We start from the raw sequence: 21899 nt of genomic DNA on the forward strand, positions 1-21899 counted from the left end.
ATCGGGCTGCCTCCCTTCTCCTCCGCACCAAAGGCCATCACCTGCCCCATACCACAGGGATCGTCCCTCAGCCCCATCCTATTGAACATTTACAGACCCCCCTTTGCAGTCATCATCAGATCCCACAGCCTCAACATAATCTCCTACACCAACGACACACAACTCATCCTATCACTCACTGAGGACCCAACCAACGCCAAAACCAACCTCTGCAGCACCATGACAGTCATAACCAAATAATGAGAGACAGTTGCCAAATGGAGAACTAAAAAAAAAAAAGAAGTAATGATCGTCAGAAAGAACATCTCCGTATGGACCACAGTTGATGACCAGCAGAACTCTAACCCACACCTACAGACCACGCATGCAACCTCAGCATCATCATCGACAGCCAACTGACACTGAAACAAGTCAGCGCAGTTACCTCCTCATGCTTCTACACCCTCTGCATGCTCCGCAGAATCTTCAGTTTGATCCCTATCAACACCAGAAAGACCAACATACAGACCCTCGTCACCAGCAGCCTAGACTACCCCAACGCCCTTTTCGTCTGAATCTCCATCCAACTCCGCAAAGGACTCCAGACCATACAGAACACCACAACCAGACTCATTATGGACCTACCAAAATGGACCCACATCACCCCCAACCTCAGAGACCACCACTGGCTCCCCCATCCAGAAGAGATGTCAGTTCAAGATCCTCATGCATGCCTACCAAGGACCATCTTGCATCAACCATTGACTGAACTTCCACTTGCCCGGAAGACATCTGCGCTCTGCCTCACACCCCTCACATCCATCTCGGCTGCACCGTGGGCCGCTCCTTCTCCTACATCAATGCCATGACCGGGAACATCCAACCCTCTCCACCTCCTAACAGTCCCCTCCCTGACAGAATTCAGTAAAAAGCTCAAGACCTGTCTTTTTGATGGTGACATAGCATCTTAGTGCCCCGATAACCCTAGGGGTGACAGTGCGCTCTACTAATACCGACCGATGGATTTTGCTATTCACAGCTTTGGAGCAAAAGCACAAGGCTTTAAAAGTGAATCTGTGTCTTACTGGGAACCAATGACGCTGAGCGCAGCCTCCGTGGCCATACGCTTTGGTAGGGGTCTGCCAAACTCTTAAAATCATTTGCTGAAAATACGGCCACATTCCTCCTGAGGACAATGAATGCCTGTCTCATCCAAGGAATCTACTCATCTGTTCACAAAACAGGCCAAGTCACTGCACTGCCAAAAAGGCAACCTCAGCTCCTTGGACCTCTATAAAGAGATTTATTTCTGCACTCCTATTCCAGAAGCAACTAATTTCTTGGTTGAAGTATGTGTGCTATGAGTCACATTTGACTGATAGCATCCTTCTCAGCACTAACTAGTCAGGTTTTAGTGTATGTGTAAAATGAGTCACATTTGATTGACAGCATCCTCCTCAGCACTAACCAGTCTGGTTTCAGACCAAGTCGAAGAAAGGAAATAGCAACTATTCACATAATACATGAATATACTTATATTCTGAATGCTAGTGATCTGTGGCAGGTGGTCCTATGTGCCAAACGCAGCATTTAATGCAACAGGCCATGAGGATTCACTATCAACACTATATTCCATCGGATCTGGTGTGACTTTTCCAAGCCTGAGTCTTTGTTTTCATAACACATCACAATTTGTGAAGCATTATCACCCATTCTCTTTAACATCTACTTAGAGTCTCTGTGGTCACTCCAGGTCAACCAAAACATTATGATGTAATGCTGTATGAGGCAACATTCGGATATACCTGAGAGTTTCACCACAAAGGAAAAGCCACTTAGTTGCTAGTTGCCACTCGCATTCTTCGACTGCAACTTCCACCTCAACTGAAATGCATTCCCCAAAGCTCCACTCAACGGATACTGGAGGGCGCAGCACTGCTGGCACTGTGCATTTTCTGAAAAGGTGCGTCAGTATATTGGAGTACTGCCCCACTGGGGGAAGATGTCTTGGACTACCTCTGGTAGAAGACGCCACTTGTGACTGGCAAGATAATGCCAGCTCAGGCTGTCAGCTATGTAATTGACAATGAGCCATATCCCTTGGCAGTGTGCCCAAGACCACAGTCTCAGAGCCTCCAGACAAAGGAGAGGAGACCCTGTTCCCTCTTGCTTGCTGACATGCCACACTGCAGTTGTGTTGTCCGTCAAGAACTGAATGGAACAACCTATGATGGAGGGGAAGGCCTTGAGCACCAGCTGAATTGCTCCCAATTATAGTAGGTGGATTTGAAGAACCTGCTTTCTCAGAGACCATAAGCCCCTGATCTCCAGATTCTTCAGGTTAGCTCCCCACCCAGTGTGGAAACATTCATCACTAGTGTAGCAAGGGCCACAGAAGGAATAAAGACCATACCATATGTCAGGTTTGCCTCATTCCTCCACCAAGCCACATCTGCCACAGCCGTGGGGGAGATCCCTCGTACAGGTCTCCCTCGTACTGTAGCCACTGCTTGCAGAAGAACCACTGCAGGGCCCTTAAGTGCTAACATGCATGTGCTACTAGAAGAATGCAGGAAGCCACCAGCCCTAGGAACCTCAGAACTCTCAGGACTGTAACTCTCACGCCTCACTGACAGAATAGAATCATCTCCTGGATGTCTGCTATTTTCTGAAGAGGAGGAAAGGCATGGAGAAAGGTGGTGTCCACTACTGATCCTATGCGCTAGATACAGTGGGAGGAACGCAGGTGAGATTTGGGCTTACTGACTGAAAGACCCAGGTCGATCAACAGCACTGGGGAGTTGGCTTTGAAGAAACAGTTGTTCAGGTACAGGATGATCAGCATACCCGGCCGTCTGAGACAGCCTGCAACCACTGCCACCACCTTGGTGAAAACTCAAGGTGCCAATGGCAATTCAAAAGGTAGTACCACAAACTGGTAGAGAGTAGAACCTACCACAAAGCAGAGGCGTGGCACTGATTGGCATGGGCTGAAATGGCATGAACAGGGGGAGCCGGAGACTTAACTTCTGATTTTTTGAATATTTTGCAATGTCTTCTTCACTTGGTGGACAAGGCAGATTGAGAACAGGAATGGAGTTGAGAAAGTTTCTGTTATAGATGGTTGTCCTTGGCCTGAGCCAACAAGAGCTTGGCATCCTGCTTTTCGGTGGCCTTGTGGTTTGTACAGAGGCAAGAAGTTCAAGATTCGGTGTCATCGTCAGAACCCAAGCACTTCAAACAGTTCAAATGGGGGTCTGTGAAGGACATCTGTCCCTCACAACCCCTACAGGGTATCAAACTCAATTTCTTAGGTGGAGAGAATGGTACTGCTTTTAATAATTTTGTGTGAGGAAAACCCAGAAGCTACGGCTCTGCATTGAAGGAGTGGAAAAAAGGGAAATGATGATGATAATGCACAGGAGTGCGACTAAGGAATGTCATCTGACACCCCTTCTGGCACCGACTGAGTCCAGTGCCCTATACTGGTGACACTGATGCTTTTAAGTTTTGCGGATCCACTCTGACACCTGGGGATTGTTTTACAGGCGAGAATCAGCTGGTAGAAGTACACATCAGAAGTAGAATTCTTTAATATAAATTATTCCCAGTCATTCCAGCACTGCCTAAATCTAAATCAAAATGGAAACAGATTACCTTCTCCAGGGCCTGAGCCACCCTACATATCACATAAAAGAATGGCTTGATTTAAAAGTACTCAGCTTATCTGAAACCTGTCTTATGTCCGAACCATTAGACTCTATTATTGCTACACAATTAACCAAAAACACTGAAGTAGACTAGGTTTATGACCTGCATTCTCTGGCTTATAGTCATGCTCATCTCATCATATAAGGTAAGCTTTACAAATTCAATGATGCAAAACCAAACCCTGGGCTAGATAAGATGCCTATGCATGGACTGGAGAATCTTGAGAACTATGTTACCAGCTTCACTGGCTTTACAAGAGTTTATCCAAAGACCTTAAGACAATACTGTAGTTCTTGGTTCAATCTTGCATTGTAACAATATAAATGTAAGTCCTCTTTGACTCTAATTAAAGAAATATTACCCTTTGCATCTTGCCTATGTCATTGTAAGTGGATGAGCCCATCTCAAAAGAAAGAATGAAACTCTCCCCTTGGTGGAGCATGTAAATAAACTGAAGAAAACCTGCAATCTATTCTACGAGCTTACTGTTCAACTCCTCACTCGACCACAGGTGAGAGCCCTGCAGAACTGATTTTCAGGAGAGCCATAACAACCAAGTTGTCTCAGTGGATTAACAACAGTCCCAAGATTGATACTATGACACAAACAACCGACTTGAGTTGTAAGCAGAGGATGGAGACCTATACTGACAAACTGAGACATGAAAAGAACATTGTTTTCAAGCAAGGAGACTGAGTGCTTGTTCGCCAGCTACAACACAAATCTGATGCCCCTTATGATGCCGAGCCATATTAAGTTGTAACAGCAGAGGGCACATGTAAGGAAATGCCTCCTTGGCATGGTTACCCCCTGACTTTTTGCCTTTGCTGATGCTATGTTTTGAAATGAAAGTGTACTGAGGCCTGCTAACCAGGCCCCAGCACCAGTGTTCTTTCCCTAACCTGTACTTTTGATTCCACAATTGGCACACCCTGGCATCCAGATAAGTCCCTTGTAAGTGGTACCCCTGGTACCAAGGGCCCTGATGCCAAGGAAGGTCTCTAAGGGCTGCAGCATGTCTTATGCCACCCTGGAGACCCCTCACTCAGCACAGACACACTGCTTGCCAGCTTGTGTGTGCTGATGAGAACAAAACGAGTAAGTCGACATGGCACTCCCCTCAGGGTGTTTGGTATCAAACTTCTCAGCACAATAAATGCACACTGATGCCAGTGTACATTTTATTGTAAACTACACCCCAGAGGGCACCTTAGAGGTGCCCCCTGAAACCTTAACCGACTATCTGTGTAGGCTGACTGGTTCCAGCAGCCTGCCACACTAGAGACATGTTGCTGGCCCCATGGGGAGAGTGCCTTTGTCACTCTGAGGCCAGTAACAAAGCCTGCACTGGGTGGAGCTGCTAACACCTCCCCCAGGCAGGAGCTGTAACACCTGGCGGTGAGCCTCAAAGGCTCACCCCTTTGTCACAGCACCGCAGGACACTCCAGCTTAGTGGAGTTGCCCGCCCCCTCCGGCCACGGCCCCCACTTTTGGCGGCAAGGCTGGAGGAAACAAAGAAAACAGCAAGGAGGAGTCACTGGCCAGTCAGGACAGCCCCTAAGGTGTCCTGAGCTGAAGTGACTCTAACTTTTAGAAATCCTCCATCTTGCAGATGGAGGATTCCCCCAATAGGATTAGGGATGTGACCCCCTCCCCTTGGGAGGAGGCACAAAGAGGGTGTACTCACCCTCAGGGCTAGTAGCCATTGGCTACTAACCCCCCAGACCTAAACACGCCCTTAAATTTAGTATTTAAGGGCTTCCCTGAACCTAAGAATTTAGATTCCTGCAACTTACCTGAAGAAGAAGGACTGCTGAGCTGAAAAACCCCTGCAGAGGAAGAACAGAAGACACCAACTGCTTTGGCTCCAGACTTACCGATCTGTCTCCTGCCTTCCAAAGAAACCTGCTCCAGCGACGCTTTCCAAGGGACCAGCGACCTCTGAATCCTCTGAGGACTGCCCAGCTTCAAGAAAGACTAGAAACTCCCGAGGACAGCGGCACTGCTCCAAAAGAACTGCAACTTTGTTACAAGGAGCAGATTTAAAGACCCCTGCAACTCCCTGCAAGAAGCGTGAGACTTGCAACACTGCACCCGTCGACCCCGACTCGACTGGTGGAGAACAACCAACTCAGGGAGGACCCTCCGGCAACTCTACGACTGTGAGTAACCAAAGTTGTCCCCCCTGAGCCCCCACAGCGACGCCTGCAGAGGGAATCCCCAGGCTCCCCCAGACCGCGACTGTCTGAACTCCATTTCCCGACGGCTGGAAAAGACCCTGCACCCGCATCCCCCAGCCCCTAAAGAAACGGAAATTCTGTGCAGGAGTGACCCCCAGGAGGCCCTCTCCATTGCCCAGGTGGTGGCTACCCCGAGGAGCCCCCCCCTTGCCTGCATCGCTGAAGAGACCCCTTGGTCTCCCATTGAAAACTAAAGGAAACCCGACGCTTGTTTGCACACTGCACCCGGCCGCCCCCGCGCTGCTGAGGGTGTACTTTCTGTGTGGACTTGTGTCCCCCCCGGTGCCCTACAAAACCCCCCTGGTCTGCCCTCCGAAGACGCGGGTACTTACCTGCTGGCACCCCCTTCTCTCCATTATAGCCTATGTGTTTTGGGCACCTCTTTGACCTTTGCACCTGACCGGCCCTGAGCTGCTGGTGTGATAACTTTGGGGTTGCTCTGAACCCCCAACGGTGGGCTACCTTGGACCAAAAACTGAAACCTGTAAGTGACTTACTTACCTGTTAAAACTAACATTATTTTACCTCCCCCAGGAACTGTGAAAATTGCACTGTGTCCACTTTTAAAACAGCTTATTGTGTGTTATGTGAAAAGTATACATGCTAATGAAATGATTCAAAGTTCCTAAAGTACTTACCTGCAATACCTTTCAAATGAGATATTACATGTAGAATTTGAACCTGTGGTTCTTAAAATAAACTAAGAAAAGATATTTTTCTATAACAAAACCTATTGGCTGGATTTGTCTCTGAGTGTGTGTTCCTCATTTATTGCCTGTGTGTATGTACAACAAATGCTTAACACTACTCCTTGGATAAGCCTACTGCTCGACCACACTACCACAAAATAGAGCATTAGTATTATCTCTTTTTGCCACTATCTTACCTCTAAGGGGAACCCTTGGACTCTGTGCATGCTATTCCTTACTTTGAAATAGCACATACAGAGCCAACTTCCTACATTGGTGGATCAGCGGTGGGGTACAAGACTTTGCATTTGCTGGACTACTCAGCCAATACCTGATCACACGACAAACTCCAAAAATTGTCATTAGAAATTGATTTTTGCAATTTGAAATTTTTCTAAATTCTTTAAAGTCCTAGGGCCTTGTGTTAGTCCCTGTTAGCATTTCTTTTAGAGTTTAAAAGTTTGGTAAAAGTTTGAATTAGATTCTAGAACTAGTTTTAGTTTCTTAAAAAGTATTCCAACTTTTAGAAGCATAATGTCTAATACAGATGTGAATGTGGTGGAACTCGACACCACACCTTACCTCCATCTACAGATGAGAGAGCTAAGGTCACTCTGTAAAATCAAGAAAATAACAATGGGCTCTAGACCTACAAAACAACAGCTCCAGGAGCTGTTGGCAGAGTATGAAAGAGCCAACCCCTCTGTGGATGGCAACACAGAGGATGAGGATAGTGACTTGGAGGAAGATTCCCCCCTACCAGTCCTATCTAGGGAGGGCAGGGCCTCTCAAGCCCTGACTCCACAAATACTAGTCAGAGATGCTAGTTCCCTCACAGGAGGGACCAACTTCTCTGAAATCACTGAGGATAACTCCAGTGAAGAGGACATCCAGTTAGCCAGGATGGCCAAAAGATTGGCTTTGGAAAGACAGATCCTAACCATAGAAAGGGAAAGACAAGAGATGGGCCTAGGACCCATCAATGGTGGCAGCAACATAAATACGGTCAGAGATTCTCCTGACATGTTGAAAATCCCTAAAGGGATTGTAACTAAATATGAAGATGGTGATGACATCACCAAATGGTTCACAGCTTTTGAGAGGGCTTGTGTAACCAGAAAAGTGAACAAATCTCACTGGGGTGCTCTCCTTTGGGAAATGTTCACAGGAAAGTGTAGGGATAGACTCCTCACACTCTCTGGAAAAGATGCAGAATCTTATGACCTCATGAAGGGTACCCTGATTGAGGGCTTTGGATTCTCCACTGAGGAGTATAGGATTAGATTCAGGGGGGCTCAAAAATCCTCGAGCCAGACCTGGGTTGACTTTGTAGACTACTCAGTAAAAACACTAGATGGTTGGATTCAAGGCAGTGGTGTAAGTAATTATGATGGGCTGTACAATTTATTTGTGAAAGAACACCTGTTAAGTAATTGTTTCAATGACAAACTGCATCATCATCTGGTAGACCTAGGACCAATTTCTCCCCAAGAATTGGGAAAGAAGGCGGACCATTGGGTCAAGACTAGGGTGTCCAAAACTTCCACAGGGGGTGACCAAAAGAAAGGGGTCACAAAACCTCCCCAGGGGAAAGGTGGTGAGACAGCCAAAAACAAAAATAGTAAAGAGTCTTCTACAGGCCCCCAAAAACCTGCACAGGAGGGTGGGCCCAGAGCCTCTTCACAAAACAATTCTGGGTACAAGGGTAAAAACTTTGATCCCAAAAAGGCCTGGTGTCGTAGCTGTAGTCAGTCTGGACACCAAACTGGAGACAAGGCCTGTCCCAAGAAAGATACCACTTCTAACTCCCATCCAGCTAAAACTGGAATGGCAAGTCTCCAAGTGGGATCAACAGTGTGCCCAGAGCAAATCAGGTGTCACACTGAAGCTACATTAGTCTCTGAGGGTGGGGTGGATTTAGCCACACTGGCTGCCTGGCCCCCTAACACGCAAAAATACAGGCAGCAGCTCTTGATTAATGGGACAAGTGTAGAGGGCCTGAGGGATACAGGTGCCAGTGTCACTATGGTGACAGAGAAACTGGTTTCCCCTGGCCAATACCTGGCTGGACAAACTTATCCAGTCACCAACGCTGACAATCAGACTAAAGTACATCCCATGGCAATGGTAACTTTAGAGTGGGGAGGGGTCAATGGCCTGAAACAGGTGGTGGTCTCCTCAAATATCCCAGTAGACTGTTCGCTTGGAAATGACCTGGAGTCCTCAGCATGGGCTGAGGTAGAACTGAAAACCCATGCAGCCATGCTGGGTATCCCTGAACTGGTGTGTGTCAAGACAAGGGCACAGTGCAAGGCTCAGGGTGAAAAAGTAGAGCTGGAGTCTGAAAGAAAGGCCCAGCCTACCAAGAGGAAATGAAAGTCAGCTGGGAAACCAGCTGCAACCCAGCAAGAAAAACAGAACCTCTCTTCTCAGGAAGAAGTTCTGCCCTCTGAGGGAACTGAGCCTATGGAGCTGGAACCTTATCAGGTTGAGCTCTTAGGCCCAGGGGGACCCTCAAGGGAAGAGTTGTGTAAGGGACAAGAAACCTGTCCCTCTCTTGAAGGCCTTAGGCAGCAAGCTGCTGAAGAGTCCAATGGCAAGAAAAATGGAACACATAGGGTCTATTGGGAAGATGGACTCCTGTACACTGAGGCAAGAGATCCCAAACCTGGTCGCACTAGGAGAGTGGTAGTGCCTCAGGGTTTCAGAGAGTTTATTCTGACCTTAGCCCATGATATTCCCCTTGCTGGGCATTTGGGACAAACCAAGACGTGGGAGAGGTTAGTCAACCACTTCTACTGGCCCAATATGTCCCAGAAGGTTAAGGAGTTTTGCCTCTCCTGCCCCACCTGTCAAGCCAGTGGTAAGACAGGTGGGCATCCAAAGGCCCCCCTTATTCCACTTCCAGTGGTGGGGGTCCCCTTTGAAAGAGTGGGTGTGGACATAGTTGGTCCACTAGAACCTCCCACAGCCTCAGGAAATATGTACATCCTAGTAGTAGTGGATCATGCTACTAGGTATCCTAAGCTATTCCCCTTAGGTCGACTACTGCCCCTGCAGTAGCCAAGGCCCTCATTGGTATCTTTACCAGAGTGGGTTTCCCTAAGGAGGTGGTGTCTGACAGAGGTACCAACTTCATGTCAGCATACCTAAAACACATGTGGAATGAGTGTGGGGTGACTTATAAATTCACTACACCATATCATCCACAAACTAATGGCCTTGTTGAGAGATTCAACAAGACATTAAAGGGCATGATCATGGGGCTCCCAGAAAAACTCAAAAGGAGATGGGATGTCCTCCTGCCATGTCTGCTTTTCGCTTACAGAGAGGTGCCTCAGAAGGGAGTAGGATTCTCACCCTTTGAACTTCTGTTTGACCACCCTGTAAGGGGACCACTTGCTCTTGTTAAAGAAGGCTGGGAGAGACCTCTTCATGAGCCTAAACAAGACATAGTGGACTATGTACTTGGCCTTCGCTCAAGGATGGCAGAGTACATGGAAAAGGCAAGTAAAAACCTTGAGGCCAGCCAACAACTCCAGAAGTTGTGGTATGACCAAAAGGCTGCACTGGTTGAATTTCAACCAGGGCAGAAAGTCTGGGTTCTGGAGCCTGTAGCTCCCAGGGCACTCCAGGACAAATGGAGTGGCCCTTACCCAGTACTAGAAAGGAAGAGTCAGGTCACCTACCTGGTGGACCTGGGCACAAGCAGGAGCCCCAAGAGGGTGATCCATGTGAACCGCCTTAAGCTCTTCCATGACAGGGCTGATGTAAATCTGTTGATGGTGACAGATGAGGACCAGGAAGCTGAGAGTGAACCTCTCCCTGATATCCTCTCATCAGACTCTAAAGATGGCTCAGTGGATGGAGTGATCTACTCAGACACACTCTCTAGCCAACAGCAGTCTGACTGTAGGAAGGTCCTGCAGCAGTTTGCTGAACTCTTTTCCCTAACCCCTGGTCAGACACACCTGTGTACCCATGATGTGGACACAGGAGACAGCATGCCTGTCAAAACCAAAATATTTAGACAGTCTGACCAAGTTAAGGAAAGCATCAAGGTGGAAGTCCACAAGATGCTGGAATTGGGAGTAATGGAGTACTCTGACAGCCCCTGGGCTAGCCCAGTGGTCTTAGTCCCCAAACCTCACACCAAAGAAGGAAAGAGAGAGATGAGGTTTTGTGTGGACTACAGAGGTCTCAACTCTGTCACCAAGACAGATGCTCATCCCATTCCTAGAGCTGATGAGCTAATAGACAAATTAGGGGCTGCCAAATTCTTGAGTACCTTTGACTTAACAGCAGGGTACTGGCAAATCAAAATGGCCCCTGGAGCAAAAGAAAAGACAGCATTCTCCACACCTGATGGGCATTATCAGTTCACTGTTATGCCCTTTGGTTTAAAGAATGCCCCTGCCACCTTCCAACGGTTGGTGAATCAAGTCCTTGCTGGGTTGGAATCCTTTAGTGCAGCTTATCTTGATGATATTGCTGTCTTCAGCTCCACCTGGCAGGATCACCTGGTCCACCTGAAGAAGGTTTTGAAGGCTCTGCAATCTGCAGGCCTCTCTATCAAGGCATCCAAATGCCAGATAGGGCAGGGAACTGTGGTTTACTTGGGACACCTTGTAGGTGGAGGCCAAGTTCAGCCACTCCAGCCTAAGATCCAGACTATTCTGGACTGGGCAGCTCCAAAAACCCAGACTCAAGTCAGGGCATTCCTTGGCTTGACTGGGTACTATAGGAGGTTTGTGAAGGGATATGGATCCATTGTGACAGCCCTCACAGAACTCACCTCCAAGAAAATGCCCAAGAAAGTAAACTGGACTGTAGAATGCCAACAGGCCTTTGACACCCTGAAGCAAGCTATGTGCACAGCACCAGTTCTAAAAGCTCCAGATTACTCCAAGCAATTCATTGTGCAAACAGATGCCTCTGAACATGGGATAGGGGCAGTTTTGTCCCAAACAAATGATGATGGCCTTGACCAGCCTGTTGCTTTCATTAGCAGGAGGTTACTCCCCAGGGAGCAGCGTTGGAGTGCCATTGAGAGGGAGGCCTTTGCTGTGGTTTGGTCCCTGAAGAAGTTGAGACCATACCTCTTTGGTACTCACTTCCTAGTTCAGACTGACCACAGAACTCTCAGATGGCTGATGCAAATGAAAGGTGAAAATCCAAAACTGTTGAGGTGGTCCATCTCCCTACAGGGAATGGACTTTATAGTGGAACACAGACCTGGGACTGCTCATGCCAATGCAGATGGCCTTTCCAGGTTCTTCCACTTAGAAAATGAAGACTCTCTTGGGAAAGGTTAGTCTCATCCTCTTTCGTTTGGGGGGGGGTTGTGTAAGGAAATGCCTCCTTGGCATGGTTACCCCCTGACTTTTTGCCTTTGCTGATGCTATGTTTTGAATTGAAAGTGTGCTGAGGCCTGCTAACCAGGCCCCAGCACCAGTGTTCTTTCCCTAACCTGTACTTTTGATTCCACAATTGGCACACCCTGGCATCCAGATAAGTCCCTTGTAAGTGGTACCCCTGGTACCAAGGGCCCTGATGCCAAGGAAGGTCTCTAAGGGCTGCAGCATGTCTTATGCCACCCTGGAGACCCCTCACTCAGCACAGACACACTGCTTGCCAGCTTGTGTGTGCTGGTGAGAACAAAACGAGTAAGTCGACATGGCACTCCCCTCAGGGTGCCATGCCAGCCTCTCACTGCCTTTGCAGGTATAGATAAGTCACCCCTCTAGTAGGCCTTACAGCCCTAAGGCAGGGTGCACTATACCATAGGTGAGGGCACCAGTGCATGAGCACTGTGCCCCTACAGTGTCTAAGCAATACCTTAGACATTGTAAGTGCAGGGTGGCCATAAGAGTATATGGTCTGGGAGTCTGTTTTACACGAACTCCACAGCACCATAATGGCTACACTGAAAACTGGGAAGTTTGGTATCAAACTTCTCAGCACAATAAATGCACACTGATGCCAGTGTACATTTTATTGTAAACTACACCCCAGAGGGCACCTTAGAGGTGCCCCCTGAAACCTTAACCTACTATCTGTGTAGGCTGACTGGTTCCAGCAGCCTGCCACACTAGAGACATGTTGCTGGCCCCATGGGGAGAGTGCCTTTGTCACTCTGAGGCCAGTAACAAAGCCTGCACTGGGTGGAGCTGCTAACACCTCCCCCAGGCAGGAGCTGTAACACCTGGCGGTGAGCCTCAAAGGCTCACCCCTTTGTCACAGCACCGCAGGACACTCCAGCTTAGTGGAGTTGCCCACCCCCTCCGGCAACGGCCCCCACTTTTGGCGGCAAGGCTGGAGGAAACAAAGAAAACAGCAAGGAGGAGTCACTGGCCAGTCAGGACAGCCCCTAAGGTGTCCTGAGCTGAAGTGACTCTAACTTTTAGAAATCCTCCATCTTGCAGATGGAGGATTCCCCCAATAGGATTAGGGATGTGACCCCCTCCCCTTGGGAGGAGGCACAAAGAGGGTGTACTCACCCTCAGGGCTAGTAGCCATTGGCTACTAACCCCCCCAGACCTAAACACGCCCTTAAATTTAGTATTTAAGGGCTTCCCTGAACCTAAGAATTTAGATTCCTGCAACTTACCTGAAGAAGAAGGACTGCTGAGCTGAAAAAACCCTGCAGAGGAAGAACAGAAGACACCAACTGCTTTGGCTCCAGACTTACCGGTCTGTCTCCTGCCTTCCAAAGAAACCTGCTCCAGCGACGCTTTTCAAGGGACCAGCGACCTCTGAATCCTCTGAGGACTGCCCAGCTTCAAGAAAGACTAGAAACTCCCGAGGACAGCGGCACTGCTTCAAAAGAACTGCAACTTTGTTACAAGGAGCAGATTTAAAGACCCCTGCAACTCCCCGCAAGAAGCGTGAGACTTGCAACACTGCACCCGTCGACCCCGACTCGACTGGTGGAGAACAACCAACTCAGGGAGGACCCTCCGGCGATTCCACGACTGTGAGTAACCAAAGTTGTCCCCCCTGAGCCCCCACAGCGACGCCTGCAGAGGGAATCCCCAGGCTCCCCCTGACCGCGACTGTCTGAACTCCATTTCCCGACGGCTGGAAAAGACCCTGCACCCGCAGCCACCAGCCCCTAAAGAAACTGAACTTCTGTGCAGGAGTGACCCCCAGGAGGCCCTCTCCCTTGCCCAGGTGGTGGCTACCCCGAGAAGCCCCCCCCTTGCCTGCATCGCTGAAGAGACCCCTTGGTCTCCCATTGAAAACTAAAGGAAACCCGACGCTTGTTTGCACACTGCACCCGGCCGCCCCCGCGCTGCTGAGGGTGTACTTTCTGTGTGGACTTGTGTCCCCCCCGGTGCCCTACAAAACCCCCATGGTCTGCCCTCCGAAGACGCGGGTACTTACCTGCTGGCAGACTGGAACCAGGGCACCCCCTTCTCTCCATTATAGCCTATGTGTTTTGGGCACCTCTTTGTCCTTTGCACCTGACCGGCCCTGAGCTGCTGGTGTGATAACTTTGGGGTTGCTCTGAACCCCCAACGGTGGGCTACCTTGGACCAAAAACTGAAACCTGTAAGTGACTTACTTACCTGTTAAAACTAACATTATTTTACCTCCCCCAGGAACTGTGAAAATTGCACTGTGTCCACTTTTAAAACAGCTTATTGTGTGTTATGTGAAAAGTATACATGCTAATGAAATGATTCAAAGTTCCTAAAGTACTTACCTGCAATACCTTTCAAATGAGATATTACATGTAGAATTTGAACCTGTGGTTCTTAAAATAAACTAAGAAAATATATTTTTCTATAACAAAACCTATTGGCTGGATTTGTCTCTGAGTGTGTGTTCCTCATTTATTGCCTGTGTGTATGTACAACAAATGCTTAACACTACTCCTTGGATAAGCCTACTGCTCGACCACAGTACCACAAAATAGAGCATTAGTATTATCTCTTTTTGCCACTATCTTACCTCTAAGGGGAACCCTTGGACTCTGTGCATGCTATTCCTTACTTTGAAATAGCACATACAGAGCCAACTTCCTACAGCACATTATAACAGCTCAACGTCCAGGAAAAACTACTGCGTGAGATTCCTCACAATTCAAAATGGTGACAATGCTTGTCGGAAGTTAATGTCAATGTAGAGACTGAATCAGAGAAAACTTAAGGTGAATCCCACTTCGTCATTTCCTCAACATCACCAAAGCAGATCATGGACACTCTGATTACTGATTTCCAGTTTCTCAGTACACAATCTGGATTAGTGGTAAAAGCACCACAAAGACTTATGGAAGAATTATAATATGTATTTGTTGTAAAAAAGTTGAATTATTTTATTTAACAGAGGAGGCGAAGTCGTGTCTAGTGAGTATGAGTGATGGAGCTTTTTTGGAACCTGAAGAACTCCATAGCATCATGACAGAACGTGCTGCAGTGAAGGCAAGTTTAGAATGCCGAGTTTGCAGTTACACACTGATGAATAAAGACATGTTAAATACATTGCTACATGTGTGGCATATTCATTGTTTGGTACCCAGGATGGGAAGGACGCTACAATAGGTTCTAAGATTCTTTGAGTATGTAGGTGTTTTAGTGACTTGAGGACCACTGGTCTGCGAGTTTCTGGGTGAGTCATATGTTTTCTATGTACTCTTTCTTTGTCAAATTCTTTTCTAAAAGAAATTCCCAAAACCTGGGGATCCACGATGCCAGGAAGATTGTATGGGAACTTACATCTTTTTTATAGTTTTCCAGTGAGTGAGCTGCGAACTTTCATTGCCACCTTCTATTTCTATCATCCAAGTCTGTAATCTGTCTTTCTAGAAGTCCAGTTTTCTTTATCATGAGGTCCGTTTTCTAATGTAACAAACTTTGAGCATTTGCAGCTCAACTAACTCTTGACTCTACTTCTCATATTCTGCAAAAGAGATTTTTGGAGTCATTTAACAGCCCTAAGATTTCAGCTTAGAGCAATTTTGTGTTTGCTTTAGTACTTTGATTTACGTCACAGAGTCAATTTAGACATTGTAAGTATGGATCAAAGTTGGAGTTAGAATCCACTTTCCTTTTAATATAGCATGCCAGGACAAGATTTTCTTGATTTTGATTTTGTTCTCTTCTAACAGATCTTTTGTTCTTCGATTTCTTTGAGTCTTTCTCCTTCTAATCGGCCATATTCATCACTAAATGTTTTGAGAATGTAGCGGATGGTGAATTATGGGCTCGCTGTTTGATCTGAAGATCGAGTTATTACAGAATAAAATGCACTGCAGTTGCTCGCACACAACTCTTCAATTTCCTGCTCTGCTGTCTTTAGTGTTCCTACAAAAACTGAAGCACACAACCTATGAGACACCGGGGGCAGAGTTGATGTCTCGTAGTGGTATATCAGTGGATGGATTCTATTTATGTACTCGACTCAGAGGCAGATCTGATGCATTTACTCCAGCAGTCAAATGATTGAAACTGACCAGTCTATGGTGCTTTCCTTTCTACTAAGGAGAGTATGATATCAGATTGAGAAAGTAAAAAGCATGACACCCTGGAGCCTTCCACTTAATACTAACCAATCTGAAGTGATAAAGTCTTCTTGAGGGAGTTCTATGAAACGCTAGTCAAGTATGGGTAGTTATCACATTGTGGGCACTAGATCTTTTAGATCAGACAGGTGAGTGCCATTTTGTTCCTACTTTGAATCATCTTCTGAAGTTTTACCCACTCCACTTGCACCTAAAAAAAACACACAATTGGCTCCCTTTGTTATCACTGCTACATGCAAATGTGGTCGTAGTCTACACTGCCTGCAGCATGCTCCGATCAGTATTACCTTTACTGAGTCCCATGCTGTCCTTGTTCCACCCGTTCAGCAGTCTTACTTAACTAATCCTTCCTCTGCTTGATTGATGAGTTGTAGACAGTTATGAGGATGGTACTGGAATTGATGATGTCATTGGTTTAGAGTTTTTTTTAGCTTGTGCGTATTAGGACTGTTATATCTGACTGGTGGATATTTTATACCTGTGAATCCCTTTTCCCCTAATCCAATCTTGCTTGCAACATGCGGGGGCAGGGAAATGAAATTACCACGTGCTCCTAATGTAATCAGTCTGTGAGTTGTGCTTCATTGCAGGGTCATGTAAAGCTTGACGTTTATCAGCACATTCCTTTCGTGTTTATAGTCCATGTGTGGAAGGGCCATCCATGCAGGGTGATACGGCTACACAGGGCGGTGACCTGGAGAGGGGGCACTGACCTCAGGGAGGGCCCTGTGTTTAGCAATAAGTTACAAATTAAAGGCAGCCGCTGCAGAGTTCCTTGCTACTTGTAAACATGTTACGTTATATCATTCAAACAATGTGGAAATAATATAAGGATACATCTTTCACTCTGAATAAGCATACCGTTAATCGAAAATGGTCCTTGTGTTTCTGATGCACAACAGATGTAAAGTGCTGGTCACTGGGCTGGGGCAGACGGTTTTCCTCATCCAAAATATCCAGCACACCCACTAACTTTGCTTCAATCAAATCTGTTAGAAAAACACAAATGATTACTTGGTCTAACACTGTAATACTTTTTGAAAAATAGATGGATAATCAAAGGGACATGGATTCGCCCTTAAAAGATAAAAGGGGTGCTTTCTCTCAACTCCTTCCAGATCTTCACCTTTTAAATAAATAAGAATGGGGCTGCAATGTTTACTTCTAGTAATGCAAGTAAGGAAGATGTTTACATCAGATTGCAGAAAAACAGTAAAGAAGGGATGGCCACTATTGACAGTGAAACTACGAATTTCTGAATCCATGCCCTTGCACAGCAGTAAATTAATTTGCCTGGTCCTGGAAAAACATTTCTTTATATCATCACAGGGAGCTGAATGCACATGGAAAAATATGTCTTGGAAGTCCGCATACGCAGAACCTGTGCTTTACATTTTAAAGTTTTAGGAAGGTGAAGACCAAAATTGCACCTCTATGCAGGTGCTGTACACAAAAGCATAACAATAAAAACAACAGATAATAATACAGACACTGGAAATAGGTATACATTTTTTTCAGCTATAAGCCAAACTTGTTGGCTTTTCCAGTGCTTGTAACTGTTTTTCTGCTTACTAGCTATGCAGTGCAGCGGATGAATTACTTTCCATGTAGGCCCCTTAAACGTCCTAGTATGACAGAGAGAAAGTCTGTGTGTGGTATTACTGGACAAAGAAACAACATACATTGACAGGGTTACTGTAATGTGTGGGTGGAGTAAGGGGCAAGATTCAAGGTTAAAGACTGGGTGTCCACCACAGATATTTAAAGGTGCTTAGACATGCTATACATTTCACCTGAATAATGATGCTTAAGTGTTAGGAAAAGACTCCTTTTGCATGTTAACCCCACATTTTTGGACTGATGCTGCTCGTTTTTCGACTCTGAGAGTTCACTTAGGCCTGCTAACCAGACATAAGTGCCAGTGTCTTAACCGCATACAAATTATATGTCGAACTGGATACACCCAACTGGCAAAGCCCGACTGTACTTATAAGCCCTATTATACGGTTCCCAGGGTCCCCAGGTCACGTAAGACAAAGGGGGTTATTACAACTTTGGAGGGGGTGTAAATCCGTCCCAAAAGTGACTGTAAAGTGACGGATATACCACCAGACGTATTATGAGTCCATTATATCCTATGGAACTCGTAATACGGCTGGTGGTATATCCGTCACTTTACCGTCACTTTTGGGACGGATTAACACCTCCTCCAAAGTTGTAATAACCCCCATAGTGTCCACTGAGGGCTGCAGCACTGTTTGTGCCACTCTTCGTGTGACAAGTTACAAAACAACTTCCAGCTTGCAGACTGGAAGGATAATGTTTTCACTGCCAGTTCAACTTAGCGATTTAAACCAATGGCCAAGCCACCCTATCTCTTAACATAACATGGAAGGCCAATGGAGTTCTATGGTAGGGAAGGCCAATGGAATTCTATGTAGGGAGCTGTATTTTTATGAAGTAAGACATGTTTTTGATATGTCTTAACAGCAACACTTCCAAATTGTTATTTTGCTATTGGTTCCATTAGTAGCCCTACTGGCTAACACAAAGTTAACAGGTGGCATCCCAACCTGGCTATCCTTTGACTGGAACTACCAAACTAGGACATGTAAGGTATCAAATGAATTGTTGAATTAAATGTGACTTGAGGGCCAGAGAGAAATTAATGTCACTATTAGAGATAGGCAACTTTTAGAAAGTTGCCACACTGTGCTCTGCTGGTCCAGTAGCCTTACTAAGGCACAGACAGCTTTCTGATCACCTGGGGAGACGTGCAGACAACTATCAGGGTCAGGAACAAAGGCAGTGCTGCAGCAGCGAGGTGTCACTGACTCTGCCAGGTTGGCCACTTGGGTAGCCCAGAGATGAGGTTCGAAGGGGAAGCCACCTTTGATGGACCACCAGGCCCAGCATCCCTGAGCAGGATGCCTTTTTGTCCTGTAGAGAGCACGGAGACTAGGGTGGAGATGGGAAACTCAGTCCCAAAACATTTTTACTGTGGAGGTGTAGCCTCAGGTAGCCACAACTCTAGGGTGGGCTGCTAAACTTGTGACAATCGAAGCCACAAAAATGTGGCATTCCAGGATAGCAAGATGGCACACATCCCAGGAATTTCTTCACAAGGTAGGAGGGGACCCAGTAAACCATTGGCTAGTGACTGTATGATCCCCTCAGGGCACTTTCCTGGGACAAATATGGCACCCTGACTCTCAGATCATGCTGGAATCGGAGACAGGACCAAAGAAGAACTGTTCAGATGCACTTGGACCTGAACAAAGAGAGGCTGCATGATAGGAAGGACTGCCCCTGATACACTTGGGGCTAGCAACATATGGACTGTGCCTACAGCTCCGGGCTTGGGGAAAAGTTGATTCATGACATCTAACAATGGCATTAATTCCAAGGATCAGACGGCTGATGTCCTGGAATCAGCTTCAGGGACAAAAGAACTGAAGTTGTCCAAATCGGCAAGTTGGTATCCACTGCAGACTTTTTGCTGCTACAAGTCACCAGGCACCCAAAAGGACACATCTGAGATAGCCAAAACCTGCACCTGAGACTCAGGAGTGCTATCCAGAACCGGAATCATCATACCCAAGGGACACTAGCCCCCACCAATGCATTTTGCCCAAACGGGGTGAAGGCTGACCAGTAGATTAGCATCAGCTGGCTTGTTACTGCAATGCAGAGGACATCGAGGGACCCTGACCGCTGTGTACAAATTCACCCAACTTCACCTCTGGACCAAGGACAACCAACAAATGCACCCCTGTCGACCGCACCACAATCAGAGCATTTTCTGAGCATCCTTTTGGCTGCATCCCTCAGAATGAGGACCACTCCATTGATGTCTATGGTGGTCATCCTGTTAAGTTCGGATCTTGTCCTAAAAACCCTCTGGTGGCCAGGTAACTGCCCAAAGATTCCTTTATAGCCCCCTAGACCTTGGTCGCACAAATCGGGCTGGAGTTGCCGAATAAACTTTTACAAGCTTTCCAAACTTTTTATTGATCAATGCTTGCTTGTAGTTGATATAAAAGTTATTTATTGCTTTTAAAATCTGTATCTCTGGACTCTCTGGTGGATTTTGATGCTTAGGGTCTCTCAAAACTTATAAATATATAATCTATTTTTATAAACTGGTGTTTCTTTTGTGCAACTTTATTTCGTTGTTTGGTGCTGATAAATGCTTTACACATTGTTCCTCTGCGAAGTCTTACTGCTCACACAGCCACAGTTACCCAGGATCAAGCTTAAGGTTAAGTAAATGTTCCTGACTGGATTCAATACAGTATTTGCAAGTGTACTACACCATAAGACCTCATAGCCATATCATATAGTACACCCAAATCCTAACATTAATTATTAAAAATTAACATTGTCTCTAGCAGTTTGGTAATAAGGTTTATAAAAACAAGGAATGCTTGAAGGACACACAAACCAATAACTAAGATGAGCTGCCAGAGGAATCAGAGCACCATGGTAACATGAATGTCAACGGCTAGATGACCACCTACAGGAAGAGAAGCAGAACAAGGTCAAGCACTGAATGCCTAACTTCAGTGTTAGTGTAAGAGGATCACTGACTGAATACTGGAACCACAAATATTGTGCAGACAGAATATTGTGTCAAAAATATTGAGGACCAAAATATAGAGAAGTTAAGTGCAAATAGGCAAGTGTAGATTTACTATTCTTGACTCCACATCTACGTACCTTGAAGATATATATGTGTCTCTATATTGTCAAGGTACATACATGAGGAATTAGGTACAGTAAAACTTTACTTACCTATAGAAACGTACCTTCACAATATTTTTGTCCTTGATATTCTTGACACAATATTTTATCCCACAATATTTTTGGTTCCGATATTCTAAACAACAGCGTAAGGCACTCTTCCAGGTGAGGTAACAAAAGGAGTTCACATTACCAGGGCCCACTATTAATTTAGCGCTGAATTATAGTTCCACAAACTGCTGTCATCTGGAATTAATTTCAATGCGTTCAGTTGACATGAGCCTGGACTACAATTCCCTAAATGCATTTGGTTGTTGTATTAAAGCCCATGGAAGCAATTAGATGTAATTGCCAAAAGGCTGGAGGACTGCAAAGGTGATATGGCTGTTTGGAAAATGTTGTACACAAGGCTCTGCCTACCATGTGGCTGATAATATCCTAGCTCCATCATCCTCTGACAGGACAGTCTGGCAACCCAAAACCAACCCAGTCATGTGTGTGTGTGTTTGAAATCCTCAATTCTGTTAAATGCTGTATTTCCCAAAGTGCACAGCACTACATCCTGCACCTTTAACACACACTAAATCCATAAAGGGAAATATGACCCAGAGGATCTAATGAAGTAAACCTAATTTGCACACCACAAACATATTTCATGCTTTGCAAACTGGGATACTGGCATCCATTTTCCTTCTGGGTGGACAGTCAACCAGAGATCATATGTGTGAGCAGGAAGGATTGATACATGAAAATAGCCATCATAGTGATTGAGGGATAGCGACCAATTCCCAGAATTTAGGTCCGTCAGAACTTGGCTCTGCAACAACATTTTGAAAGTGTCCTAATGGATGAAGAAGACCAAAATAGCTGATCCCTGCTGGCTTTGAGGACTGTGCCTTTTTTGGGGACCAAAATGCACAGGGAGCAAATCTCACACCTAACTCGTCTGAGAGTATCCACTTCTATTGCCTCTTTGTTCAGTCAGGAAAAGAACCTCTACTGCCAAGATCA

The 21899-nt window shown here is 46.2% G+C and overlaps 1 protein-coding gene across 7 annotated transcripts in view; it reads right to left on the reverse strand.

The window, feature by feature from the left end:
- Positions 1-21899, reverse strand: part of MYO6 (myosin VI) — an 892076-nt gene that overhangs the window by 379287 nt on the left and 490890 nt on the right. For all 7 annotated transcript variants that reach the window (XM_069235652.1, XM_069235651.1, XM_069235650.1 and 4 more), the window contains exon 16: positions 17007-17134. In XM_069235652.1, coding sequence (XP_069091753.1) covers positions 17007-17134 — 128 coding nt within the window. The remainder of the gene's footprint in view (positions 1-17006; positions 17135-21899) is intronic.

Source organism: Pleurodeles waltl, chromosome 5, assembly GCF_031143425.1.
Source record: "Pleurodeles waltl isolate 20211129_DDA chromosome 5, aPleWal1.hap1.20221129, whole genome shotgun sequence".
In the NCBI taxonomy this organism is placed as follows: domain Eukaryota; kingdom Metazoa; phylum Chordata; class Amphibia; order Caudata; family Salamandridae; genus Pleurodeles; species Pleurodeles waltl.